Raw genomic sequence first — 26,244 nt, 5'->3', positions numbered from 1 at the left:
CTACCTCATCCCCATACTGTTTTTATTTATTTTATTTTATGCTCTTTTGCACACCAGTATCTCTATCTGCACATGACCATCTGATCATTTATCACTCCAGTGTTAATCTGCAAAATTGTAATTATTCGCCTACCTCCTCATGCCTTTTGCACACAATGTATATAGACTGTTTACTCCATGTGTAATCTGTGTTGTTGTCTGTTCACACTGCTTTGCTTTATCTTGGCCAGGTCGCAGTTGTAAATGAGAACTTGTTCTCAACTAGCCTATCTGGTTAAATAAAGGTGAAATAAAAAATAAAATTTAAAAATAATGAACTAGGAGGAGGACCATGTCCTGAGATGCCTTCCCATAAGCCCCGTGCCACGCCCTAAACACCTCTTTGAGACCACCGCTCCGTCTGGAGGAAGAAGAAGAGCGTTAAAGAGATCATTAAGACCCGTGGCCGTTCTGGGCTCATTCCTTACCTTTCCTAGATGGAAGAAAGAAAAGTGAGAAAAGACATGGGTTTTTATCCCAAATGGCACCCTGTTCCGTATATAGTGCACTACTTTTGACCAGGGCCCATAAGGCTCTGGTCAAAAGTAGTGCACTATATATGTTGGCACCCTATTCCTTATTTTGGGACGTAGCCCGTGTCTTTCCTTTAGTTCCCTGGGATTAGACACACAATACCTGGATGGAGACCTGGAAGCGTAGGCAGTAGGCACAGTCCCATTTCTGCTGCTGTCGTAATCTACCCTAATCCCAGAGATCCTGAGGCACAGAGAGAAGCCTCTCAGCAAACATCTGGATAGAGGGATGAGAGAGGGTGGGATAGAGGAGAGGAAAGGACAAAACAGTACAGGGGAAAGCTGGGAAAGCTGTCAACCCCCAGAATCCAATTAAAACAGAGTTATGGAAAAATGGAGACGTGTGTAAGCCCCCAAATAATTCTCAATTTCCAGAAAACAAGTTTATTTCATCTGTCTGCAGGTTCACTACTGGAGGGTGAGCCGTAGCCAAAACACAAGACCAAAGTGCGTTCCAAATGGCACCTTCTCCATTTAGTGCACTGTTTGACCAGGGCCCACATCTTGGCTGAGTAGGTTGAGGCAGATGTGATTGGCTGAAAAGGTAGAGGCCACGCAGACAGACAGGTGTGATTGGCTGAGCAGGTAGAGGCCACGCAGACAGACAGGTGTGATTGGTCTAGGCCAGTGGTTTCAGTCCTCCAGTACCCCCAACAGCGCACATTTGTGTTGTAACCCCAGACAAACATACCTAATTTAATTCATCCAGGGCTGAATCAGGTGTCCAGGGATACAATAACATTGCATATGGTTGGGAGGACTGGAGTTAGGAAACAGTGCTCTAGACAGTGGTGACGCTACTTAATAATATCCAGGGGGTACATTTCAGTGGTTTGGTTGTGATTCTGACCAGTAAGAGAAGAGAGTATATGTCCCAAATGGCACTCTATTCCCTATGTAGTGCACTACTTTTGACCCCAGCACTATAAAGGTAGTAGAGTCCCAATCAGCCCTGGTCAAAAATAGTGCACCATATATAGTGATGGGGTGCCAGATGGGATGTGGACTTTGGCATCTCCCCTCGCACTGGGTTTGTTGTCTAGCATCCCTGTTGTCTGAGTGGGCTGGCTGATTGATGAGGAAAACAGGAAAGTGTTCTTGGCACTCCCAGCCCCCAACTCACTAGCTGTGCTGAGAGAGCCCAGACACATCCAGTACACACGGCACCAGAGAGAGCCCAGACACATCCAGTACACACGGCACCAGAGAGAGCCCAGACACATCCAGTACACACAGCACCAGAGAGAGCCCAGACAGATCCAGTACACACAGCACCAGAGAGAGCCAGACACGTCCGGTACACACAGCACCGGAGAGAGCCCGACACGTCCGGTACACACAGCACCGGAGAGAGCCCAGCACGTCCGGTACACCCAGCACCAGAGAGAGCCCGGACACGTCCGGTACACACAGCACCAGAGAGAGCCCAGACACGTCCGGTAAACACCGCACCAGAGAGAGCCCGACACGTCCGGTACACCCAGCACCAGAGAGAGCCCGACATGTCCGGTACACACAGCACCAGAGAGAGCCCGACACGTCCGGTACACACAGCACCAGAGAGAGCCCAGACAAGTCCAGTACACACAGCACCAGAGAGAGCCCAGACAAGTCCAGTACACACAGCACCAGAGAGAGCCCGACACGTCCAGTACACACAGCACCAGAGAGAGCCCAGACAAGTCCAGTACACACAGCACCAGAGAGAGCCCAGACACGTCCAGTACACACAGCACCAGAGAGAGCCCAGACACGTCCAGTACATTCAGCACCAGAGAGAGCCCAGACACGTCCAGTACACACAGCACCAGAGAGAGCCCAGGCCGCTTTGCGTAAGTGCAGTGGAAGACAAGCGCTAGATCGAGATGTGCGTTCGTGTTTTTTTTTCTCAAACCGATACATTTTTTCAAGCAACGACAAATTAGGCATGGTTTTCTGTTCAGACTAGACATTCCTGAGTCCTAAAGAGCTCTGGGATAAGACGGAGGGGAAAAACAAATAGCGCTCGACACAAACCCACGTCGCTCAGCCAAGGGACTTGAGCACTATTCCACTGTATAAGCCTGTAACACTTGGGTTGGAGTACCACTTTCCACATGCTGGAGCTAGCATACTGTAGTAAGCCCATGGAGAGTACACTAGCCCCAGAGTGTGTTTCTGCCCCCCCCCCCCCTAGATAACACTATAATGAGTTCACCACGGTGGACTCAAACGCTCTCAGTACATATTTCAAACATCACAGACAGCCTAAAAGGCTTTTTTAATCATCAAATAACGTTTAACTCTCTCTCTCTCTCTCCCTCTCTGCATACAGCCTGCTATCATGGTTAGGCCAGAGTGAATACTGCTTAAAACAATGGCTACCTGCCTTTCCTTTCTCAACAGGAAACCCAGTGACCCATAAGGGAGGGCTTCAGCAACAGGGTATGAGGGTTGAAGGACAGCCGATACAGTAGATACCACACACTGTAGGTCGGTATGAAACCTTCTCCTCCAGTTAAATAGTCCTTGTTCCCCTCAGAGCTTTTTACCATTCACTTCAAACGCAGTGTTCAGTCTGGTTTAACCAGGATGCCTGCCTGTCCCCTCACAACAGGGAATGCCATTACCCATAAAGCTAGAGCACAGGAGGTTGGTGGCACATTAATTGGGGAGGGACGGGCTCGTGGTAATGGCTGGAGTGGAATGGGTTCCCATGGTTCCCGGGTGTTTGATACCATTCCATTAGCTCCTTTCCGGCCATTAATATGAGCCGTCCTCCCCTGAGCTAGAGGTCGGAGGTTTGAAGGACTAGCAGTGAGATACGGATACCACATGCCACATCGGGTGAACCCTCTCCACCTGTTAAAGATCCCTTGTTCCCCCCAGAGCTATATGCTTTTCCTCGTCAGTACAGTGACCGTCCATGTGGTCAGCCTGTGAGCCAGGTACTTCCGTGACACGGCAGGCCTGATCCCTGGTCTGGAAGCCACGATTCCTATAATGCCTTTCACACATGGGTTTTCATGGAGGGGCATTGAAGGCCACATGCCTGTCTATCTGTCGTCGTCGTCGTCCTCCCCCCCCCCCCCCACACACACACACCACTGCGTAGCGGCACTAAGACACACCACACAGCGTGAGAGACCCGAGGCCTATTTGAACCCAGCTGTTGGTGGAAGAAGGGAGTGCAGGGAAAAGGTTTTACTTTTTACTTTTCCTGAGGCGTTGCTGCTACAATGTTGGACCACATCGTTACTGTTTTTCCTCTTATTTTTAGTGTGCGTCATTCCTCGGGAACCATCCTCCTTGGTTCCCTACAGTCCTTTGGTCCACCTCTCAACTCACAATGGACGGACATAAGTAACATGCTGTAGTGAACAGGCGGGTAGCTGAGGTCGTTATTTAACCAGGAAGAATTAGTCAGGGTATTTGTGGAGAACTTGGGAGAGTTGGTATTTGTCCTTGTTGTTGTACAGGCATTGTTCTGTGGTGGGGGGGAATATTGAAGAGTGTGTGGAAACTGGAGATCCTTCTTCACACACACACTGGGACATGCAGTAGAGCCATCCTTCTCTACCCCTGCCTGCCTGTCGAGCGTGTCTCTGACACAGACTTGAACAGACGAGGAGTTGTAATGAGCACCATCACATAATGACTGAAAGGAGGTACTCGGTAATGCCTCCCACATTCTGTGGCCACTTCCAGCACTAAGTGTTGCAGTGATAAACCGCACCGTGTGTGTGTGTGTGGCAGCCATAAACCACACATATGGGGCTGGGGTGTAATGGTAATAGTCTCTTAATCTAGAGTTGCCATGGAGAGATAATTCACCAGTTGTCATCTCTGTTAGTTTTCATACTGAGGGCTTGTTCTGCTGGGCCAGGATGGCACTGTTTATGCATCCCAAATGGCACCCTATTCCCTATGGAGTGCACTACCTTTGACCAGGGCCATAGGCCTCTGGTCCAAAGTAGTGCACTATTATAGGGAATAGTGTGCCATTTGGAATATGCACAGTGTCTATCAGCGCTTCTTCTACTGCAGTTATAAACTCGAGGCTCAGATAGGAGACATCTTTTTTTAAGGAATTTGTACACTTGATCTAAATAGTTAGGAAACCAGAGTGGAGATGGGTAGGTGGGAGAGACAGTGGGAAGGATGGATGCTGGGATTGAACGCCAGTCTTCCAGTCGTATGTGATGAGACACACCATCATTACCATTCCACCTCAGGATCTGCACAAGACATTGACTTAGGCCTGTGTGTTTTTGCGTACATTAAACTTTCAACAGTTTTGCACCGTTTCTTTTCCAGACACCGCAGCAACGTTTCACAGGATGTTACATCAGCACAGTGAGCAGTTTAGAGTTCCCTGTTTGTGAAGGCCCCTGGGTGCTGAATGTCCTACACCACGGCTGTTAGATATTATCCCGCTGGAAAACGGTCTTGCAGGAGCCCACTTGCAACTTCCAGGCAGTTGTGTGTGTAGTGGCAGCGCGTGTCTTCTACTGTTTACTCTGTGACTCGATATGCCCCTTCTTTTTCTGTTGGAGGTTCTCTTGGAATGGAAGGGTTTGACTTCGTCTACACGTTATTGTGTGTGTCTTACAGTAGTAGGGGCGACTGGCAGTTATCCAGTCACGGTCAAGTGCACGCCATTAAAACGTGCGTGTGTGTGTGTCCTGAGCAAGGAAAATGTCTCCATATCCGAGCTCTTTGTCACGGTAGGGGCATACAAGAGAGTACGATTACATCCAGGGTCAAGGGTTAGGAGCCAGCTGAACAATGAGTTAAAACCACAGTCTTTTTTAGCTCGACCCCATCATAATTAGGACCACTGTTGCCATGCATAGCTAACATTCCTGATTTACCAGCATGCCTTCTATTGGCCCTAGCTATTGGCAACCCGACTGTTAATCAGAACTGTACAGTAACACACAGACCGGCCACACACACAGACACACTTCCCTGCTCTAACAGTAACACACAGACACACTTCCCTGCTCTAACAGTAACACACAGACACACTTCCCTGCTCTAACAGTAACACACAGACACACTTCCCTGCTCTAACAGTAACACACAGACACACTTCCCTGCTCTAACAGTAACACACAGACACACTTCCCTGCTCTAACAGTAACACACAGACACACTTCCCTGCTCTAACAGTAACACACAGACACACTTCCCTGCTCTAACAGTAACACACAGACACACTTCCCTGCTCTAACAGTAACACACAGACACACTTCCCTGCTCTAACAGTAACACACAGACACACTTCCCTGCTCTAACGGTAACACACAGACACACTTCCCTGCTCTAACGGTAACACAACCCCTCTGTACTGTAACAGTAACACAACCCCTCTGTACGGTAACACAACCCCTCTGTACTGTAAAACAACCCCTCTGTACTGTAACACAACCCCTCTGTACTGTAACGGTAACACAACCCCTCTGTACTGTAACAGTAACACAGACATGACAACGAGACGCTGGTCCGGGTTCAGACCAGGAAGGTTGAGTCATTCATTTATTTCATTTGGGTTAAATAGATTTCCAGCCCTCTCTCTGGGCTCGCCTAATTCTGTCTCCATGGAGATGATGATGCTCGCCCTGCGTGCGTGTGTGCGTGCGTTTTGTCTCGCTCCTTTGATTGATTTGTCTTTATCCTCGGGTAGAGGAGTTGGGGGTTAGTTATTTTCTGTTATTTGGATGGAGCTGTCTAGAAGGGTTGAAGTGATGTTGAAGGGCCCGGGATTACGGAGGGCCCTTCAACAACAGGAACAGAGCTGTGTATTGACTGGCTGCAGCTGGGCCTGGTAATGAAACGCCGTGCACCTGCCTCCCTGAAGGAAAACAAAGAGATTCCCTCTGACAGAGCCAATGAAATGCTGGCGGCTTCTGGGCTCCGAAAGGCCCCCTAATCGAATGGAACAACCCGTACTGCAGCATCACGCTAATCAGACCACAGTATTAGAGCGATCCAGAGGGGTGGCGGAACCTGCCCTGGAATGTCCAAGACCCTATTTCCTATATAGTGCACTACTTTAGACCAGGACCCAACAGGACAACCTTAGTTAATATTCTCCACCCTGCAACGGCTTAGTAACAGCACTGCTATGATGTTAACCGTTGATAATGATGACACTGTGCATGGCTTGCTGTTACAGTAATGTTGCGAGCAGCAGCGTATTCTATTCAGTACGTCCTTTCCACTGTTGCGAGCAGGCGGCTTGTTCTTTCTGGCTGGTGTTCGGTCAGAGCAGTGGGGGTGTTGAATGAGAAGGAAACACCGCAGGAGAAGTGGCACAGACAACACAGTGCTCACCCGGAACGCGCTGTCCTGCCCGCAGTGGAACAGTCTGCCCTGAACGTTAGCTGTAACACAATATCCCAACGCTAGGGTTCACACACGCACTCAGACACACACACACACACACGTTCTCTCTCTCTCTCTCTCTCTCTCTCTCTCTCTCTCTCCCTCTCCCTCTCCCTCTCCCTCTCCCTCTCCCTCTCTCTCTCTCTCTCTCTCTCAGAAATATACACAAATACATTCTCTCTCACACATACACACACGCATGTGACATGCCTTAATACCTTAGCCATACACACATGGGTTATTGTGCTGAAGCCGTATGTTTGACGTGTTTCATTTCTTACACAGCGTAGGTCTCCATCTCCTGTCCCTTATTAAGTGACTGTTTGGAAAAGAACAGACTCCCGAGACCGTAGCTATACTCTCTCTCTCTTTCTCGTGGCACATCTGCACAGCGCTCGCCTGCTGCTCGCCTCGCGGTTTCTCTATGTTGTGGAAAGTATTAAAGGATTGGATCAGGGCTTCTCTCTCTCTCTCCAGTGTATCATTTTAATGCTGCCTTAATCTTGGCCATCTTGCATCATAGCGCTGGGTTCATTCATCACTGTTTAAAAGAAACAGAGAGAGAGAGCCCTTTGCCGTGTGCAGGAACGGGATATTAGCGAAGTGTCCACGGTCCTCGGTTTGCGGATTTTGGTTTAACTGTCTATCATAAATCTGAAACTGTGCTCTTCAAGTTAGGGATATGTTTCTCTCTGTTTGGTACTGCCTTAGTGCATTCAGACCAGACCCTTTGTTTGGGTCAATTTATGACGCTTGTCATGTTTGATTGGTTTATGGTGCGCTGCATGTCCATGGAATGCAACCACCACACATACTTCCTTACACACGCACTCACACACACACACACCACCTACTGTACCAAAGAAGTCTGAGAAGAATGACAAACGCTTGACTGGTACTTGTGTCAACTGGACAAGCATGAAGCAACTACCAGTAAATTCACATAGCAGCAGTAAATTACATGAAAAAATGCCAGTCGCCTTCACTCATCCCGCCCACCTGCCATTTTTGATTCTCTCTTTACCTCCTGTTCCCCTCTACAGGAGGTCAGAGGTCAATGTGCTTAAAACGGACCATTCAGGTTCAAAAGGCTCAGATGAATCACATCTATGGTTGCATCCCAAATGGCAACCTATTCTCTATATAATGCCTATAGGGCTCTGGTCAAAAGTAGTGCACTACATTGGGAATAGGGTGCCATTTGAGACCCGTCCTGTAACATTAAGAGAGAAATTACATAAGAGGTAGCTAGATGACATAAACTGAGGCTGGGAGGAGATTGACAACGTGGCAATAATGTTTTCATGGTCTCTAGAAGACAAAAGTGTTCAGACGACATTACATATGAACCTTATGAGCTGTTACTCACTGACCAAACACTTTCCCTGGATCTAGGTGCATCTCAACTAGCGACCTATCCCCTATATAGAGCAATAGCTTTGACAGGGCCCAGGGAAATGGTTTGGCTTAGCGTTCACTACTCCTACCTACTGCACAGATATCACTCTCAATGTGTTTCATATGAAGGGCTGCTCTACATAAAGCCAGACCTGATAGATATTGAAACGCTCGTATATGAGCATCGGCAGGCATTTTGTGCAGATTCAAATGTACTTGTATGTACTGTATACACTGTCAACTTTACCCCTTTACAGTGACTCAGCTTTCTCTCCCTCCTTTTCTCGCTCTCTTCTCGCTCTCTGATTTGTAGCTGGTTTTCGCCGGAGTTTCCGCCTCAGCAGGCGAGACAAGAAGACCAACAAGTCCATGTATGAGTGTAAGAAGAGTGAGCAGTACGACATGGCTGACGTGGCCACCTACGAGGAGGTGACTCCCCACCGCAGGCAGAGCGGGGCCAAGCACAGGCTGGTGGTCCTCGTCGGTGAGTAACACACACACACACCATGATAGAGCGGGGGGACTGGGCTGGTGGTCCTCGTCGGTGAGTAACACACACACACCATGATAGAGCGGGGGGACTGGGCTGGTGGTCCTCGTCGGTGAGTAACACACACACACCATGATAGAGCGGGGGGACTGGGCTGGTGGTCCTCGTCGGTGAGTAACACACACGCACCATGATAGAGCGGGGGGACTGGGCTGGTGGTCCTCGTCGGTGAGTAACACACACACACACGACATGGTAGAGCGGGGGGACTGGGCTGGTGGTCCTCATCGGTGAGTAACACACACACACACGACATGGTAGAGCTGGACCAAGCTGCTGTCGTAGTCGGTGAGTAACTGACTACTGCCACCATGGGACACTGGGGATTGCTGAGCTGTTGGTCTTGGCCAGGCAGAAGCCATCGTTTAAGTCTAAAACTGGTTTCTCCATAGAGAGAGCGTGTGGCGCTAGAGTCAAGAGTTCCAGGCCCGGAGGTGGCTCAGCCTTGCCCTCACACAGCCGTAACCCAGAAACATGCTCCCGGCCACACGCAAGCCCCCTTAACTTTTAAAGCCCTGGTGGAAAATGACAGCACAGGGCTGGCGGGCTGGGGATTCCTTCCTATTTAGTGCTTTTCATTAACAGCACCGTGCTCAGCTCTAAATGTCCCTTTTTTTTACTTGACAGAATTGTTAACACTTGCCTTTAAGGCTGGTATTACAAAGTCCTCCAGAAGGCTGATGAAGTGCCAAAATCTTGAAATGAAGTTAGCTTTGTTTTTATTCCTTCTTGTGTAGTTAGAGAAAGCATTGTGCCAACGAATGGTGGACCAATACCGTTAAGCCCAGGTGCACCAGAATTAAAACCTGAATATAAATATTGGAACTATTATTGCAAATGACACGAATAATGAATGTATTCCTCACACGCTGCTTTTTCTTCTCAAGGTTAGCAGTGCTACGGATCGGTGCAGCTGCATATGAATCATTCTTCATTCTGCCGATATCGCTGGCTTTCTATTTAATGCTCTTATTAAGAGAAGAGAAAGTGAGGCTTGTGTTGCAGTGCGTCTGTTTTAGCATGATTGACCAGGCCTCGGTACGGTGAAACGCAGTGGTATGGACTTCATCATAGCGTGTTGCTAATTAGCTGGCCCATTTTCTTGCCAGGCAGAATGTCAGGCTGTGCAACCCAGCGGATGCCACGGCCTCTCTCTCTCTCTCTCTCTCTCTCTCTCTCCCCCTCTCTCTCTCTCTCTCTACAATGCACATAACCCCTCCTCTGTCACACTAATGTAAATATTTTCAATTCACTTCTGTAATTTGGACGACAACCTATGGACAATTTCACACCTAATGAAGAGAAAGGCCAAGGAAAGATCTGTTTTATGTTTCCTGTTTCTCTCTGGAGTGCTCTCACTTTTTCTTATTATGAGGACTCTCTCTCTCTCTCTCTCTCCCCCCGCCATCTCTTTCTCACTCTCCCGCCATCTCTTTCTCTCTCTCTCTCTCTCTCCCTCCCGCCATCTCGCTCTCCCTCCCACCATCTCTTTTTCTCCTCTCTCTCTCTCTCCCTCTCCCTCCCACCATCTCTTTCTCTCGCTCTCCTTCCCGCCATCTCTTTCCCGCCATCTCTTTCTCTCTCCCTCTGCGTCTCTTTCTCCGTTGTAAACGTCAGGCGCCTAGTGGTCCAGGAGAATGTGAAGTGGGTGTGTAGATCCTCCAAAGAGAACCAGGCGTCCTGTGCTTTTCCTTGGCCCCCTTTCCTCACTCCTCTTTCCACTCCATTCACATACACACACATACACTCACATACATACACTCACATACATACACTCACATACATACACTCACATACATACACTCACATACATACACTCACATACATACACTCACTTACATACACTCACATACATACACTCACATACATACATACATACACTCACATACACTCACATACATACACTCACATACATACACTCACATACATACACTCACATACATACACTCACATACATACACTCACATACATACACTCACACACATACATACACTCACATACATACACTCACATACATACACACACATACACTCACATACATTCACATACATACACTCACATACATAAATACACTCACATACACACATACACTCACATACACTCACATACATACACTCACATACATACACACACATACACTCACATACATACACTCACACACATACACTCACATATACACACATACACTCACATACACTCACATACACTCACATACACTCACATACACTCACATACACTCACATACACTCACATACACTCACATACACACACACACACACTCACATACACACACATACATACACTCACATACACTCACATACATACATTCACTCACATACACTCACACACATACACTCACATACACTCACATACACTCACATACACTCACATACACACACATACACACACATACACTCACATACATTCACTCACATACATTCACTCACATACACTCACATACATTCACTCACATACACTCACTCACATACACTCACACACATACACTCACATTCACTCACACACATACACTCACACACATACACTCACATACACTCACATACACTCACATACACACACATACACACACATACACTCACATACACTCACATACACTCACATACATTCACTCACATACATTCACTCACATACACTCACATACATTCACTCACATACACTCACTCACATACACTCACACACATACACTCACATTCACTCACACACATACACTCACACACATACACTCACATACACTCACATACACTCACTCACATACACTCACTCACATACACTCACACACATACACTCACATACACTCACTCACATACACTCACACACATACACTCACACACATACACTCACACACATACACTCACACACATACACTCACATACACACGCATACACTCACCTACACACATACACTCACACACATACACTCACATACATACACTCACATACATACACTCACATACATACACTCACATACATACACTCACATACACACACATACACACACATACACTCACATACACTCACATACACACATACACTCACATACATTCACTCACATACATTCACTCACATACATTCACTCACATACATTCACTCACATACACTCACTCACATACACTCACACACATACACTCACATTCACTCACACACATACACTCACACACATACACTCACATATACTCACATACACTCACTCACATACACTCACACACATACACTCACACACATACACTCACACACATACACTCACACACATACACTCACACACATACACTCACATACATACACTCACATACACCCACATAGACTCACATACACACACATACACCAGCATACACACACATACACTCACATGCACACATACACCCACATACACACACATACACTCACATACACTCACATACATACACTCACATACACTCACACACATATACACACATACACTCACATACACATACACTCACACTCACATACACTCACATACACACACACACACTCACATAAACACATACATACACTCACATACACTCACATACACTCACTCACATACACTCACATACACTCACTCACATACACTCACATACACTCACTCACATACACTCACATACTCACATACACTCACATACATTCACTCGCATACACTCACATACACTCACATACACACATACATACACTCACATACACTCACTCACATACACTCACATACACTCACATACACTCACACACACTCACATACACTCACATACACTCACTCACATACACTCACATACACTCACATACACTCACATACACTCACATACACACATTCACTCACATACATTCACTCACATTCACTCACATACACTCACTCACATACACTCACACACATACACTCACACACATACACTCACACACATACACTCACACACACGCACATACACACGCACATACACACACATACACTCACCTACACACATACACTCACATACATACATACACTCACATACATACATACACTCACATACATACACTCACATACACCCACATACACCCACATAGACTCACATACACACACATACACCAGCATACACACACATACACTCACATGCACACATACACTCACATACACTCACATACATACACTCACATACATACACTCACATACATACACTCACATACATACACTCACATACATACACTCACTTACATACACTCACATACATACACTCACATACATACACTCACATACATACATACATACACTCACATACACTCACATACATACACTCACATACATACACTCACATACATACACTCACATACATACACTCACATACATACACTCACACACATACATACACTCACATACATACACTCACATACATACACACACATACACTCACATACATACACTCACATACATAAATACACTCACATACACACATACACTCACATACATACACTCACATACATACACTCACATACACTCACATACATACACTCACACACATACACTCACATATACACACATACACTCACATACACACACATACACTCACATACACTCACATACACATACACTCACATACACTCACATACACTCACATACACTCACATACACACACACACACTCACATACACACACATACATACACTCACATACACTCACATACATACATTCACTCACATACACTCACACACATACACTTACATACACTCACATACACTCACATACACACATACACTCACATACATTCACTCACATACACTCACATACACACATACACTCACATACATTCACTCACATACATTCACTCACATACACTCACATACATTCACTCACATACACTCACTCACATACACTCACACACATACACTCACATTCACTCACACACATACACTCACACACATACACTCACACACATACACTCACATACACTCACTCACATACACTCACTCACATACACTCACACACATACACTCACATACACTCACTCACATACACTCACACACATACACTCACACACATACACTCACACACATACACTCACATACACACGCATACACTCACCTACACACATACACTCACACACATACACTCACATACATACACTCACATACATACACTCACATACATACACTCACATACACACACATACACACACATACACTCACATACACTCACATACACACATACACTCACATACATTCACTCACATACATACACTCACATACATTCACTCACATACATTCACTCACATACATTCACTCACATACACTCACTCACATACACTCACACACATACACTCACATTCACTCACACACACTCACTCACATACACTCACACACATACACTCACATACACTCACTCACATACACTCACACACATACACTCACACACATACACTCACACACATACACTCACACACATACACTCACACACATACACTCACACACATACACTCGCATACACTCACCTACACACATACACTCACACACATACACTCACATACATACACTCACATACACCCACATAGACTCACATACACACACATACACCAGCATACACACACATACACTCACATGCACACATACACCCACATACACACACATACACTCACATACACTCACATACATACACTCACACACATATACTCACATACACATACACTCACACTCACATACACACACACACACTCACATACACACATACATACACTCACATACACTCACATACACTCACATACACTCACATACACTCACTCACATACACTCACATACACTCACACTCACTCACATACACTCACATACTCACATACACTCACATACATTCACTCGCATACACTCACATACACTCACATACACACATACATACACTCACATACACTCACATACACTCACTCACATACACTCACATACACTCACACACACTCACATACACTCACATACACTCACTCACATACACTCACATACACTCACATACACTCACATACACTCACATACACTCACATACACACATTCACTCACATACATTCACTCACATACACTCACATACATTCACTCACATACACTCACTCACATACACTCACACACATACACTCACACACATGCACTCACACACATACACTCACACACACTCACATACACACGCACATACACACACATACACTCACCTACACACATACACTCACATACATACATACACTCACATACATACATACACTCACATACATACACTCACATACACCCACATACACCCACATAGACTCACATACACACACATACACCAGCATACACACACATACACTCACATGCACACATACACCCACATACACACACATACACTCACATACATACACTCACATACATACACTCACATATACACACATACACTCACATACACTCACACACATACACTCACATGCACACATACACCCACATACACACACATACACTCACATACATACACTCACATACATTCACTCACATACATTCACTCACATACATTCACTCACATACATTCACTCACATACATTCACTCACATACACTCACTCACATACACTCACTCACATACACTCACACACATACACTCACACACATACACTCACACACATACACTCACACACATACACGCACATACACACGCATACACTCACCTACACACATACACTCACACACATACACTCACATACATACATACACTCACATACATACACTCACATACATACACTCACATACACCCACATACACCCACATAGACTCACATACACACACATACACCAGCATACACACACATACACTCACATGCACACATACACCCACATACACACACATACACTCACATACACACACACACACTCACATACACACACATACACACACATACACTCACATACACACTCACTCACATAAACACACATACACCCACTCACATAAACACACATACACCAGCATACACACACATACACTCACATACACTCACATACACCAGCATACACACACATACACCAGCATACACACACATACACACACATACACTCACTCACATAAACACACATACACTCACTCACATAAACACACATACACTCACTCACAGACACTCACAGACACTCACAGACACTCACAGACACTCACAGGCACTCACAGGCACTCACAGGCACTCACAGGCACTCACAGGCACTCACAGGCACACACTCACATACACCCACATACACTCACATACACTCACATACACTCACATACACTCACATACACCCACATACACCCACATACACCAGCATACACACACATACACCAGCATACACACACATACACCAGCATACACACACATACACTCACATACACACACAAGAAAGATCACTGGAGTGTCCAACGTCCCTCTAGTTGTTTATCCATCTACGTGGATGAAAAGGAATGTAAAAATGATCTCCAACGAACAAAGTAGACCCTGTACTCTCCTCACTCTTATTAGAATGAATGTGGACCACAGAGAGATCGGATTTCAAAAGATGAAACAATATGTTTATCTGTTTTTATAAATTTGTATTGGTTTCCAGGCATGGTTCGTAGTAGGGTGAAATGGCCTTAGGATAGTGTTCCACATATAGTTGTTATCATAGCCTTGTTGGACTCAACAGTGCAGGGTTAAGGTCTGGTTGGAGGAGGCTGAAGTTACCCTTGTCTGGCTGGCTGGGTGGTGGAGGTTGGATAGGACTCACAGCGTCCACATCGCCCCTCCTCTCCCCCTCAGCTCTAACGCTATGTGATGTGCTCTGTGTTTGGCCTGGAAGTTATTAAGCTCCAGATATTAAAGGCTGTTTCTCTAATGAGGGCAGTAATGCAGTCTGACACTTTTACTGGCACTGCAACCTGCCTGAGGAGAGGAGGGCAAGAGCACCGACCCACCACACCGCGCTCCCTCCCAGAGGAGGGAGAGAGACTCAATATAACACAATACACTACCAATCAAGTATAATTCAGAAACAGTTGCAAAGAAATATGCTTTTTTATGGTGCCATTTTGTTTTATAAGGTCAACATTGTATTGGAGATTGTTAAAAACAAACAATGCACAAAAGAACAAGCCTGTTTGTTTCTGCTAGTTCACAACGTCCCACCCCAGTGTGTTCTTTACCCCAGGTTATATGGGCCTCACAGGCAACGTGTGTGTTGTCCTCCACCGTACATCAGACGCAGAGGTAGTGAGAGGCTTAGTCCCAAATGGCACCTTATTCCCTTCCCTCTGTAGTGCACTACTTTTGACCAGTGCCCAGTAGCACTATATAGGGCAAAGTGTGACATTTAGAACACAGCCAGAGAAAGAGCGAGACCGAGAGAACGCCTGCTGGCGAGGGAACGATGTAGAAGGTGAGAATAGTTTAATGAGAGCTGTAAAAGTGTAAGGGAGCGTGAGCCGTTTGTCATCCCACGGCGAGGTGCTCGTGGCTGGGCCTGACGCCGCCGGGAAGAAGGGCCAACAACCACTGAAACGGCTGCTCCGCTCTGCCTCCCGACAAACAACGTGCTTGAACTAAAAACTATTCCCTATTGTGCCTGGTGTGAAGTAGTGCGGTGTAAAGTAGTGCACTATAAAGGGAATAGGGTGCCATTTAGGCCACTAGACTTGTGGCTGGGAGCAGCCTGCTCCTCTGTCTTGATGTTACTTCGCTCCAGCGCCTTTAACACCTACAACAACACGCTGGAGCACCGCTGACACGCACGTCCTTCTTTAAACAGCACAGTCACATTCCTTGTGGTCTCTCGAAACACATTTTAAAAGTGAAATCCGTTTCCTGATCTTAATAAATCAACACGGAGGAGAGGGTCAAGACCCCATTTGGACTTGTTCTCTGAAAACTCTCCTGAAAGATTGATTGCTGTCTTCACGCGGCCATGTGCTGTTTATGTGAGACGGCGACCGCAGTTCGCTTTTCCCCCCACATTTTTTGGGGTCTTTTTTAACATGGAGAGTGGAGGACACTGAATGTGCTGAGGAAACAGCTTTTATCACTTACAGGGACCTTGTGATGGAGAGGACATGTGTGGCCGAGTGCTAAACTGCTGTAGGGCTGTCTCAAATGGCACGCGCGTGTGTGTACTTGTCTTGGAGAGAGACTTTATACTTCAGGAAGAGACTCTGCTCTCTCTCTCTGTTCCTATCTCACACACACACACTTAAAGGCAGTCTTTGTTCACACCTGTTTATCAGAGCAGCTTAAAATCTCTCTGAAAGGACGGACAGGAGGTGAAAGGTGAACACACCAGATAGGACAGACAGACAGACATGATGACTAATGTCTAACAGTACAGCATTTGTGTTCAACCTCCGCTTATAACCCAAACCTCCCTCTTTTTCCAACTCCTCCACACCACTGAGTGAACTCAATGTCCATTTGTTTTAGATGGCGGCCTGCTAGACACATTTCCCTGCAAAAATTAATTTCCAATAGGGCCCGATGCATTCGTAGCGCCTGTCCAGAACGACAAGCATGTCAGGAATTCCATCAACCCTGCCTTTTTGCCATTCTACAGGCAGATTGTCGGGAGCTGTGGGGCTTCCTGCCGCTGTAACGCTTCTAGAACCAGGGGTTTAGAACCTTGTACTTCTGTAATTGATTCTTGTCCACACTACTTGAAGACATCGATACAAAGTCAGTTTGAATTAGCCTGCCTGGTCACTCCTGCTGATGTTATATGCTATAGGTTTCTGGCTGGGGACGGGGGGGGGGGCCTGGGAGAGGGGAGAGGAGGGAGCGCCAGCGTTTGTGTTTTGGAAAAGTTGCAAGGATCTGGAGCCGCAGACAAATCAATAGCGCATTACTTCTCCCTCTCTCTCCCTCTCCCCCCTCCCTCCAGTAGATGTGATGGAAAACCCAGCTGCCCACTGAGATGGATCCTTGTTGATTTTTCAGGCTGTTCCTGGAAACACAACAAAGTGCTCTTTAGGCCTGTTGGTGCTGCACTCCTCTCACTCCCTCACTCCTCTCCTCCTCCCACTCCCTCACTCCTCTCCTCCTTTTCTCCTCCTCCCACTCCCTCACTCCTCTCCTCCCTTTCTCCTCCTCCCACTCCCTCACTCCTCTCCTCCCTTTCTCCTCCTCCCACTCCCTCACTCCTCTCCTCCCTTTCTCCTCCTCCCACTCCCTCACTCCTCTCCTCCCTTTCTCCTCCTCCCACTCCCTCACTCCTCTCCTCCCTTTCTCCTCCTCCCACTCCCTCATTCCTCTCCTCCCTTTCTCCTCCTCCCACTCCCTCATTCCACTCCTCCCTTTCTCCTCTTCCCACTCCCTCATTCCACTCCTCCCTTTCTCCTCCTCCCACTCCCTCACTCCTCTCCTCCACCACCGTCTCACTCCTCTCCTCCACCACCGTCTCACTCCTCTCCTCCTCCCACTCCCTCACTCCTCTCCTCCACCACCGTCTCACTCCTCTCCTCCTCCCACTCCCTCATTCCACTCCTCCCTTTCTCCTCCTCCCACTCCCTCACTCCTCTCCTCCACCACCATCTCACTCCTCTCCTCCTCCCACTCCCTCACTCCTCTCCTCCACCACCGTCTCACTCCTCTCCTCCTCTCACTCCCTCACTCCTCTCCTCCCACTCTTCTCCTCCTCCCAGTCCCCTCCTCCTCCCACTCCTCAATCCTCTTCTCCTCCCACTCTTCTCCTCCTCCCAGTCCTCTCCTCCTCCCACTCCCTCACTCATCTACCTCCTCTCACTCCCTCCCTCATATCCTTTCCTCCTCCTCTCACTCTTCCTCCTCTCACTCCCTCACTCATCTCCTCCTTTTCTCCTCCTCCCTCACTCCTCTCCTCCTCCGACTCCCCTCCTCCTCCCACTCCCTCACTCATCTCCTCCTCCCACTCCCTCACTTCTCTCACTCCTCTCCTCCTCCCACTCCCTGACTCTTCTCCTCCTTTTCTCCTCCTCTCACTCCCTTACTCCTCTCCTCCTCTCACTCCCTCCCTCACTCCTCTTCTCCTCCCACTCCCTCCCTCCTCTCCTCCTCCCTCCCACTCCCTTCCTCCTCCCACTCCCTCACTCCTCTCCTCCTCCCTCCCACTCCCCTACCTCTACCTCTCCCTCACTCCTCTCCTCCTTTTCTCCTCCTCTCACTACACCTCAGTCATATTTACAGTAGTGAGAGCACAGAGGTCTCAGTCAGTGACTTTCACAGTCTGGCCCTCTCAGTTCCAAGCATGGATGGACTTAGCCAAGGTGTGTGTGTTTGTGTGTGTGTGTATACACTTGTGTGCCTGGGTCTGTAAACACCATCACACATTTATCAGTGTCTCTCATTGGCGTATGGGATGGAAACAATTCTGCTCTGCTGCGTCCCATCCTGGACCAGACCTGGCCTCCACACTGCCTTGCTCCTCTGGCCCGGCCTCTATCTCGCCCACCTTTGTTAAGGGGAGGCGGTGATGAATGCATGACTGATGTTGCTTTAATGATGCTTTAACTCTCTCTCCGTCCTGCTTTCTCTCGCTCTCACTCTCTCTCTATCGCTCTAGGTCCCACAGGTGTAGGTCTGAATGAGCTGAAAAGGAAACTGCTGATCTCTGACCCCCAACACTTCAGTGTGACCGTGCCACGTAAGTCTACCTGACCCGTACACTAGACCAGACTGGTGGTGGGGTGTGTGTCTAATGGAGACTGAACCTCTCTCCCAGACCAGGAGGGAGTCGTGGACTGTGTGTCTAATGGAGACTGAACCTCTCTCCCAGACCAGGAGGGAGTCGTGGACTGTGTTGGGGGGGGGGGGGTGTCTAATGGAGACTGAACCTCTCTCCCAGACCAGGAGTGAGTCGTGGACTGTTTTGTGGGGGGGGGTGTCTAATGGAGACTGAACCTGTCTCCCAGACCAGGAGGGAGTCGTGGACTGTGTTGGGGGGTGTGTGTCTAATGGAGACTGAACCTCTCTCCCAGACCAGGAGGGAGTCGTGGACTGTGTTGGGGGGGGGGGTGTGTCTAATGGAGACTGAACCTCTCTCCCAGACCAGGAGGGAGTCGTGGACTGTGTTGGGGGGGTGTGTGTCTAATGGAGACTGAACCTCTCTCCCAGACCAGGAGGGAGTCGTGGACTGTGTTGGGGGGTTCTTGTCTAGGAGGGGGGGGGGGGACTGTGTTGGGGGGTCTAATGGAGACTGAACCTCTCTCCCAGACCAGGAGGGAGTCGTGGACTGTGTTGGGGGGTTCTTGTCTAATGGAGACTGAACCTCTCTCCCAGACCAGGAGGGAGTCGTGGACTGTGTTGGGGGGTGTGTGTCTAATGGAGACTGAACCTCTCTCCCAGACCAGGAGGGAGTCGTGGACTGGGTTGGGGGGGGGGGGGGGGGTCTAATGGAGACTGAACCTCTCTCCCAGACCAGGAGGGAGTCGTGGACTGTGTTGGGGGGTTCTTGTCTAATGAAGACTGAACCTCTCTCCCAGACCAGGAGGGAGTCGTGGACTGTGTTGGGGTGTGTGTGTCTAATGGAGACTGAACCTCTCTCCCAGACCAGGAGGGAGTCGTGGACTGTGTTGGTGGGGGTGTGTCTAATGGAGACTGAACCTGTCTCCCAGACCAGGAGGGAGTCGTGGACTGTGTTGGGGGGGGGGGGGGGGGTCTAATGGAGACTGAACCTCTCTCCCAGACCAGGAGGGAGTCGTGGACTGTGTTGGGGGGTTCTTGTCTAATGGAGACTGAACCTCTCTCCCAGACCAGGAGGGAGTCGTGGACTGTGTTAGGGGGTGTATGTCTAATGGAGACTGAATCTCTCTCCCAGACCAGGAGGGAGTCGTGGACTGTGTTGGTGGGGGTGTGTCTAATGGAGACTGAACCTGTCTCCCAGACCAGGAGGGAGTCGTGGACTTTGTTGGGGGGTGTGTGTCTAATGGAGACTGAACCTCTCTCCCAGACCAGGAGGGAGTCGTGGACTGGGTTGGGGGGTTCTTGGGGGAACCTCTCTCCCAGACCAGGAGGGAGTCGTATATTTTGTGGGGGGGTCTAATGGAGACTGAACCTCTCTCCCAGATCAGTAGGGAGTCGTGGACTGTGTTGGGGGGGGTGTGTCTAATGGAGACTGAACCTCTCTCCCAGACCAGGAGGGAGTCGTGGACTGTGTTGGGGGGTCGTGGACTTGTCTAATGGAGACTGAACCTCTCTCCCAGACCAGGAGGGAGTCGTGGACTGTGTTGGGGGGTGTGTGTCGTGGACTGTTTTGGGGGGGTGTGTGTCTATGGAGACTGAACCTCTCTCCCAGACCAGGAGGGAGTCGTGGACTGTGTTAGGGGGTGTGTGTCTAATGGAGACTGAACCTCTCTCCCAGACCAGGAGGGAGTCGTGGACTGTTTTGGGGGGGTGTGTGTCTAATGGAGACTGAACCTCTCTCCCAGATCAGGAGGGAGTCGTGGACTGTGTTAGGGGGTAGTCAGTCTGAGTTTGAACCTCCTCTCATCTCCATATGTTTCTGATCCTTATATTGATGCTTTTAGGGTCTGAATTAGACATTTGGTTTCCTCAGTCTCCTCTACAATCCACAGACGAACAGACAGGAAAGAGACAGACAGACATGCAGACAGACACTAGGTGAACTAATGAATAAATAGTAGAAGCTCTGGTCTGTATCAGATGGTTATGGAGACCAGTTACTCTGGGTGCATGCCAAATGACACCCAGTCCCCTATGTAGTGCACTTCTTTTGAACAGATCCAATATGGAATAGGGTGCCATTTGGGATGTACACTCTGCATTCCCACAGGGAGCTGAACCCTCATACACAATGTCTGGTACTGCATTTACACTGAAAACAGATTGGCTGTACACGGGCACAGAAATGTAAACCTATCAGGTGCCAGGTTAGATTGTCACTAAACGGAGGCCAAATGATTTTAACTGGTAAGAAATCATCCATCACCCTGGGTAAATGATGTTTAGCTTTCTGCTGACAGTTTTGTGTTGTTGGTAAAAAACCATAGACCCACACTCACTCACTCACACACTCACAAACACGGAGCTGTCTGGGGGTGACTCTCAGACACACACACTGGACCCAGGCGAGTGGAGGGGTTCTCCTCCTGACTGTGTAATTGTCTGTTTATCGTGGGCCACATGACAGGCCCAGAGCGATGGAGGAACTGCTTTATTTTCTACCTCCTGAAGAAATGCCATTCCACTGCCTCATGTTTTGGCACCAGCTCCACGCTCCCTTCCTTTCCCCCCTGCCCTCTCCACCTCCAACTCTCTCTCCCCGACCACGCTCCCTTACCACTTTCTTCCTCTCCCTCCGTCTGTAAGAACTAAATGACAGCTTGCCATAGTTCTGAACACCTTCCAGCCCCAATGCTGGTTATGACTTAGACTCACACCACTGCCAAGGTTTTTCGGTTTGTAACTTTATTTTGTATTTTTTTTTGCGTTGAGGAGCAAAATTCTCTTTCTGAGCCCACAAGCCTGAACCAAGGCCAACGTGTTAGGAAAAATGAATTGGTTTGATTTATGTATTTAAGCAGGACGCAGGCTTGCTGGGAAATGTGCGAGGAGGAAGGGATAAATGGAATCGGTTGATATTAATTGCCATGTTTGTAACATGCAGCGTGGCATAATGGATGTGTCCCATTTTGTGTCTGCCACTTGAAATGTCACCGGTATTAAAATCCCTTTTTCCCATAACGCCTGCTGTTAATTGTTCACAAACGGTTCTATGTCTGACCTCTTATAGACAACGTAGTTACACCAGTGTCTCTCTTCCTTTTTATTTTGATCACGGCCAACGTTGGCCTACAGATAACACTCGCTGTTGTTTCGGATTAAAAGCCCCAAAAAAGCGCTACCTCCTTTTGTTAATTTGAGGAACGTATTTCTGAAGAGCACCATAAGGCTTGTGTTCTGAATGAGGGTATTTTTATATCCTCCATGTGTGTGTAGAATGTAAACCATCCTTCAGCCTGCCAGTCTGTAACAATAGCAGGATTGCAGTAAGCCATTAGGATGGATACGGGTTAAACATTTTGATTTCACTACCAGATTCACTGACAGAGATTTTCCATCATTGGGGAATGACATTTATTTCAGATTCCTTTGATGCACCGTAAATAATTCCTATACAATTGAGCAGATGCGAAATAATATATACGTTGTATTAGTCTGAATCATTGTTGTGAAGGACTCTTTTGTACAGTTGCGTATAATACGACTTCCGAGACATAACATATATTTATCTCATGGCGGTCTGGCCTCGTAGTTTTTCCAACTGAAGATCTAGGCCTATTTTCTTGATGAGTAATTGATTCATTGCAGAGTCCAGTCTTCCTCCTCTCTTTTGGGAAGGATGGATTTACAGTTTTCAAGCTGAGCTAAAGATCCAGTAAATCACTTACTTGTTCGTCCGTGAACTCCACTGGCCACTCACATAAAAACACAGAGTGTGGAAAAATAACTCGTTAGTCCACGCCCCTACACTTTGTTCCGACGACTGAGGCCACATCCCAGAAATAGCCACATCTCAGGCACACGGAGAGTTAGAAAATAAAATCGGGGAAGAAACTGTAAACCTGGTGTGGCGGTTGCAGGAACGGTGATAAAAGTTTAATAGTTTATTTTGGAGCTGGAAGGAGTGTGCGGTCAATTTGTCTGAAGAGTGTAACGGAGTTGACCTCCGACCTCTGTATCTCTCATTTAACAAGCGGCAGTTCAATGTCCGCAGACGGCACGGCGGGACCTGTCGCTCTCCTTGCAAATCAACTCGACCCTGGCCACACTGCTCACACACACACACACACACACACACACACTGTGCTGCCTCCACATGTTGCCCTTTTAACGGCAGAGGTTTATGAGGAAGAAAATGTCGAAACGGATCTTAATGAGAGTTACCCAACTCAATTACGTTACCCTCTCAGTCTCCATCTGATGGAACTGCTCCTGTGTATGTGCATGCACACTACTGACTGTGCCAAATTGAATGTTCCTCAGTAAACGTTGACTACTGCATGTCATTAAGTGTTCTCGTAGTGCCCTGGCCACTGGAGGGTCTCCATCATGCACAGGGCCTAGCTCTGAACACCAACACTGCTGTGTGTTTTACTGAGGAAATACTGGGATGCTAATAAGGAATGATTCCTGTTAGAACTGTGACTCAGAATGTCTGGATTAGTAGTGATGTCTCTCTGTCTGTCTCTCTCTGTCTGTCTGTCTCTCTCTGTCTGTCTGTCTCGCTCTGTCTGTCTGTCTCGCTCTGTCTGTCTGTCTCGCTCTGTCTGTCTGTCTCGCTCTGTCTCTCTCTCTGTCTGTCTGTCTACTACAGACACCAGCAGGCCGAAGAGGAACCAGGAGAATGAAGGGGTGGAGTATCACTTTATCTCCAAAAATATATTTGAGACGGACATTCACAACAACAAGTAAGTGCACTCCTGAAACGCCGGTCATCTTTAACCTGCACTAATACCACCTCTGATACAAAACACACCACGTCAAATACATACTGTCTGCATCCACTCCCACAGTCACAACAACTAAAACACACCACGTCAAATACATACTGTCTGCATCCATTCCCACAGTCACAACAACTAAAACACACCACGTCAAATACATACTGTCTGCATCCACTCCCACAGTCACAACAACTAAAACACACCACGTCAAATACATACTGTCTGCATCCATTCCCACAGTCACAACGACTAAAACACACAACGTCAAATACATACTGTCTGCATCCACTCCCACAGTCACAACAACTAAAACACACCACGTCAAATACATACTGTCTGCATCCACTCCCACAGTCACAACAACTAAAACACACCACGTCAAATACATACTGTCTGCATCCATTCCCACAGTCACAACAACTAAAACACACCACGTCAAATACATACTGTCTGCATCCATTCCCACAGTCACAACAACTAAAACACACCACGTCAAATACATACTGTCTGCATCCATTCCCACAGTCACAACAACTAAAACACACCACGTCAAATACATACTGTCTGCATCCATTCCCACAGTCACAACAACTAAAACACACCGCTCTTATATCGGAGGTCTCAGACAGAACCTCTTTCAGGAATCAACCACGTTCTGCCGTCTGACCACTAGGGGCAGTGTAACTGTGTGAGACAGACTGGTGAATGACCTCAGCTGACGTGAGCAGGGTTCTCTGTAAATAGAGCAGGGCTCTCCCCTATGACTCTCCCTGACTGAGTGTGAGGTGGTGTTGACAGGGCCAGGCCTTGGCTTGGTAACAAAACTCTTCTACAAAGGGCTCCAAGGTCACAGAGGGCCCCTCTCTGCCGTGTGTGTGTGTGTGTGTGTGTGTGTGTTTCTTTGAGGTGACACCGACACTCACACTCGGGAGCCGCTCTCACATTATGCGG

The 26,244-nt window shown here is 47.6% G+C and overlaps 1 protein-coding gene across 1 annotated transcript in view; it reads left to right on the top strand.

Moving 5' to 3' along the window:
* Nucleotides 1–26,244, top strand: part of LOC139420415 (MAGUK p55 subfamily member 7-like) — a 267,762-nt gene that overhangs the window by 225,617 nt on the left and 15,901 nt on the right. Inside the window, exons 13-15 of the mRNA XM_071170496.1 lie at nucleotides 8,653–8,823; nucleotides 20,391–20,471; nucleotides 25,164–25,257. Of these exons, the coding sequence (XP_071026597.1) occupies nucleotides 8,653–8,823; nucleotides 20,391–20,471; nucleotides 25,164–25,257 (346 nt within the window). The remainder of the gene's footprint in view (nucleotides 1–8,652; nucleotides 8,824–20,390; nucleotides 20,472–25,163; nucleotides 25,258–26,244) is intronic.

This window comes from Oncorhynchus clarkii, chromosome 11 (assembly GCF_045791955.1).
Source record: "Oncorhynchus clarkii lewisi isolate Uvic-CL-2024 chromosome 11, UVic_Ocla_1.0, whole genome shotgun sequence".
Taxonomy (NCBI): domain Eukaryota; kingdom Metazoa; phylum Chordata; class Actinopteri; order Salmoniformes; family Salmonidae; genus Oncorhynchus; species Oncorhynchus clarkii.
This window is presented reverse-complemented; position numbering and strand designations above follow the sequence as displayed.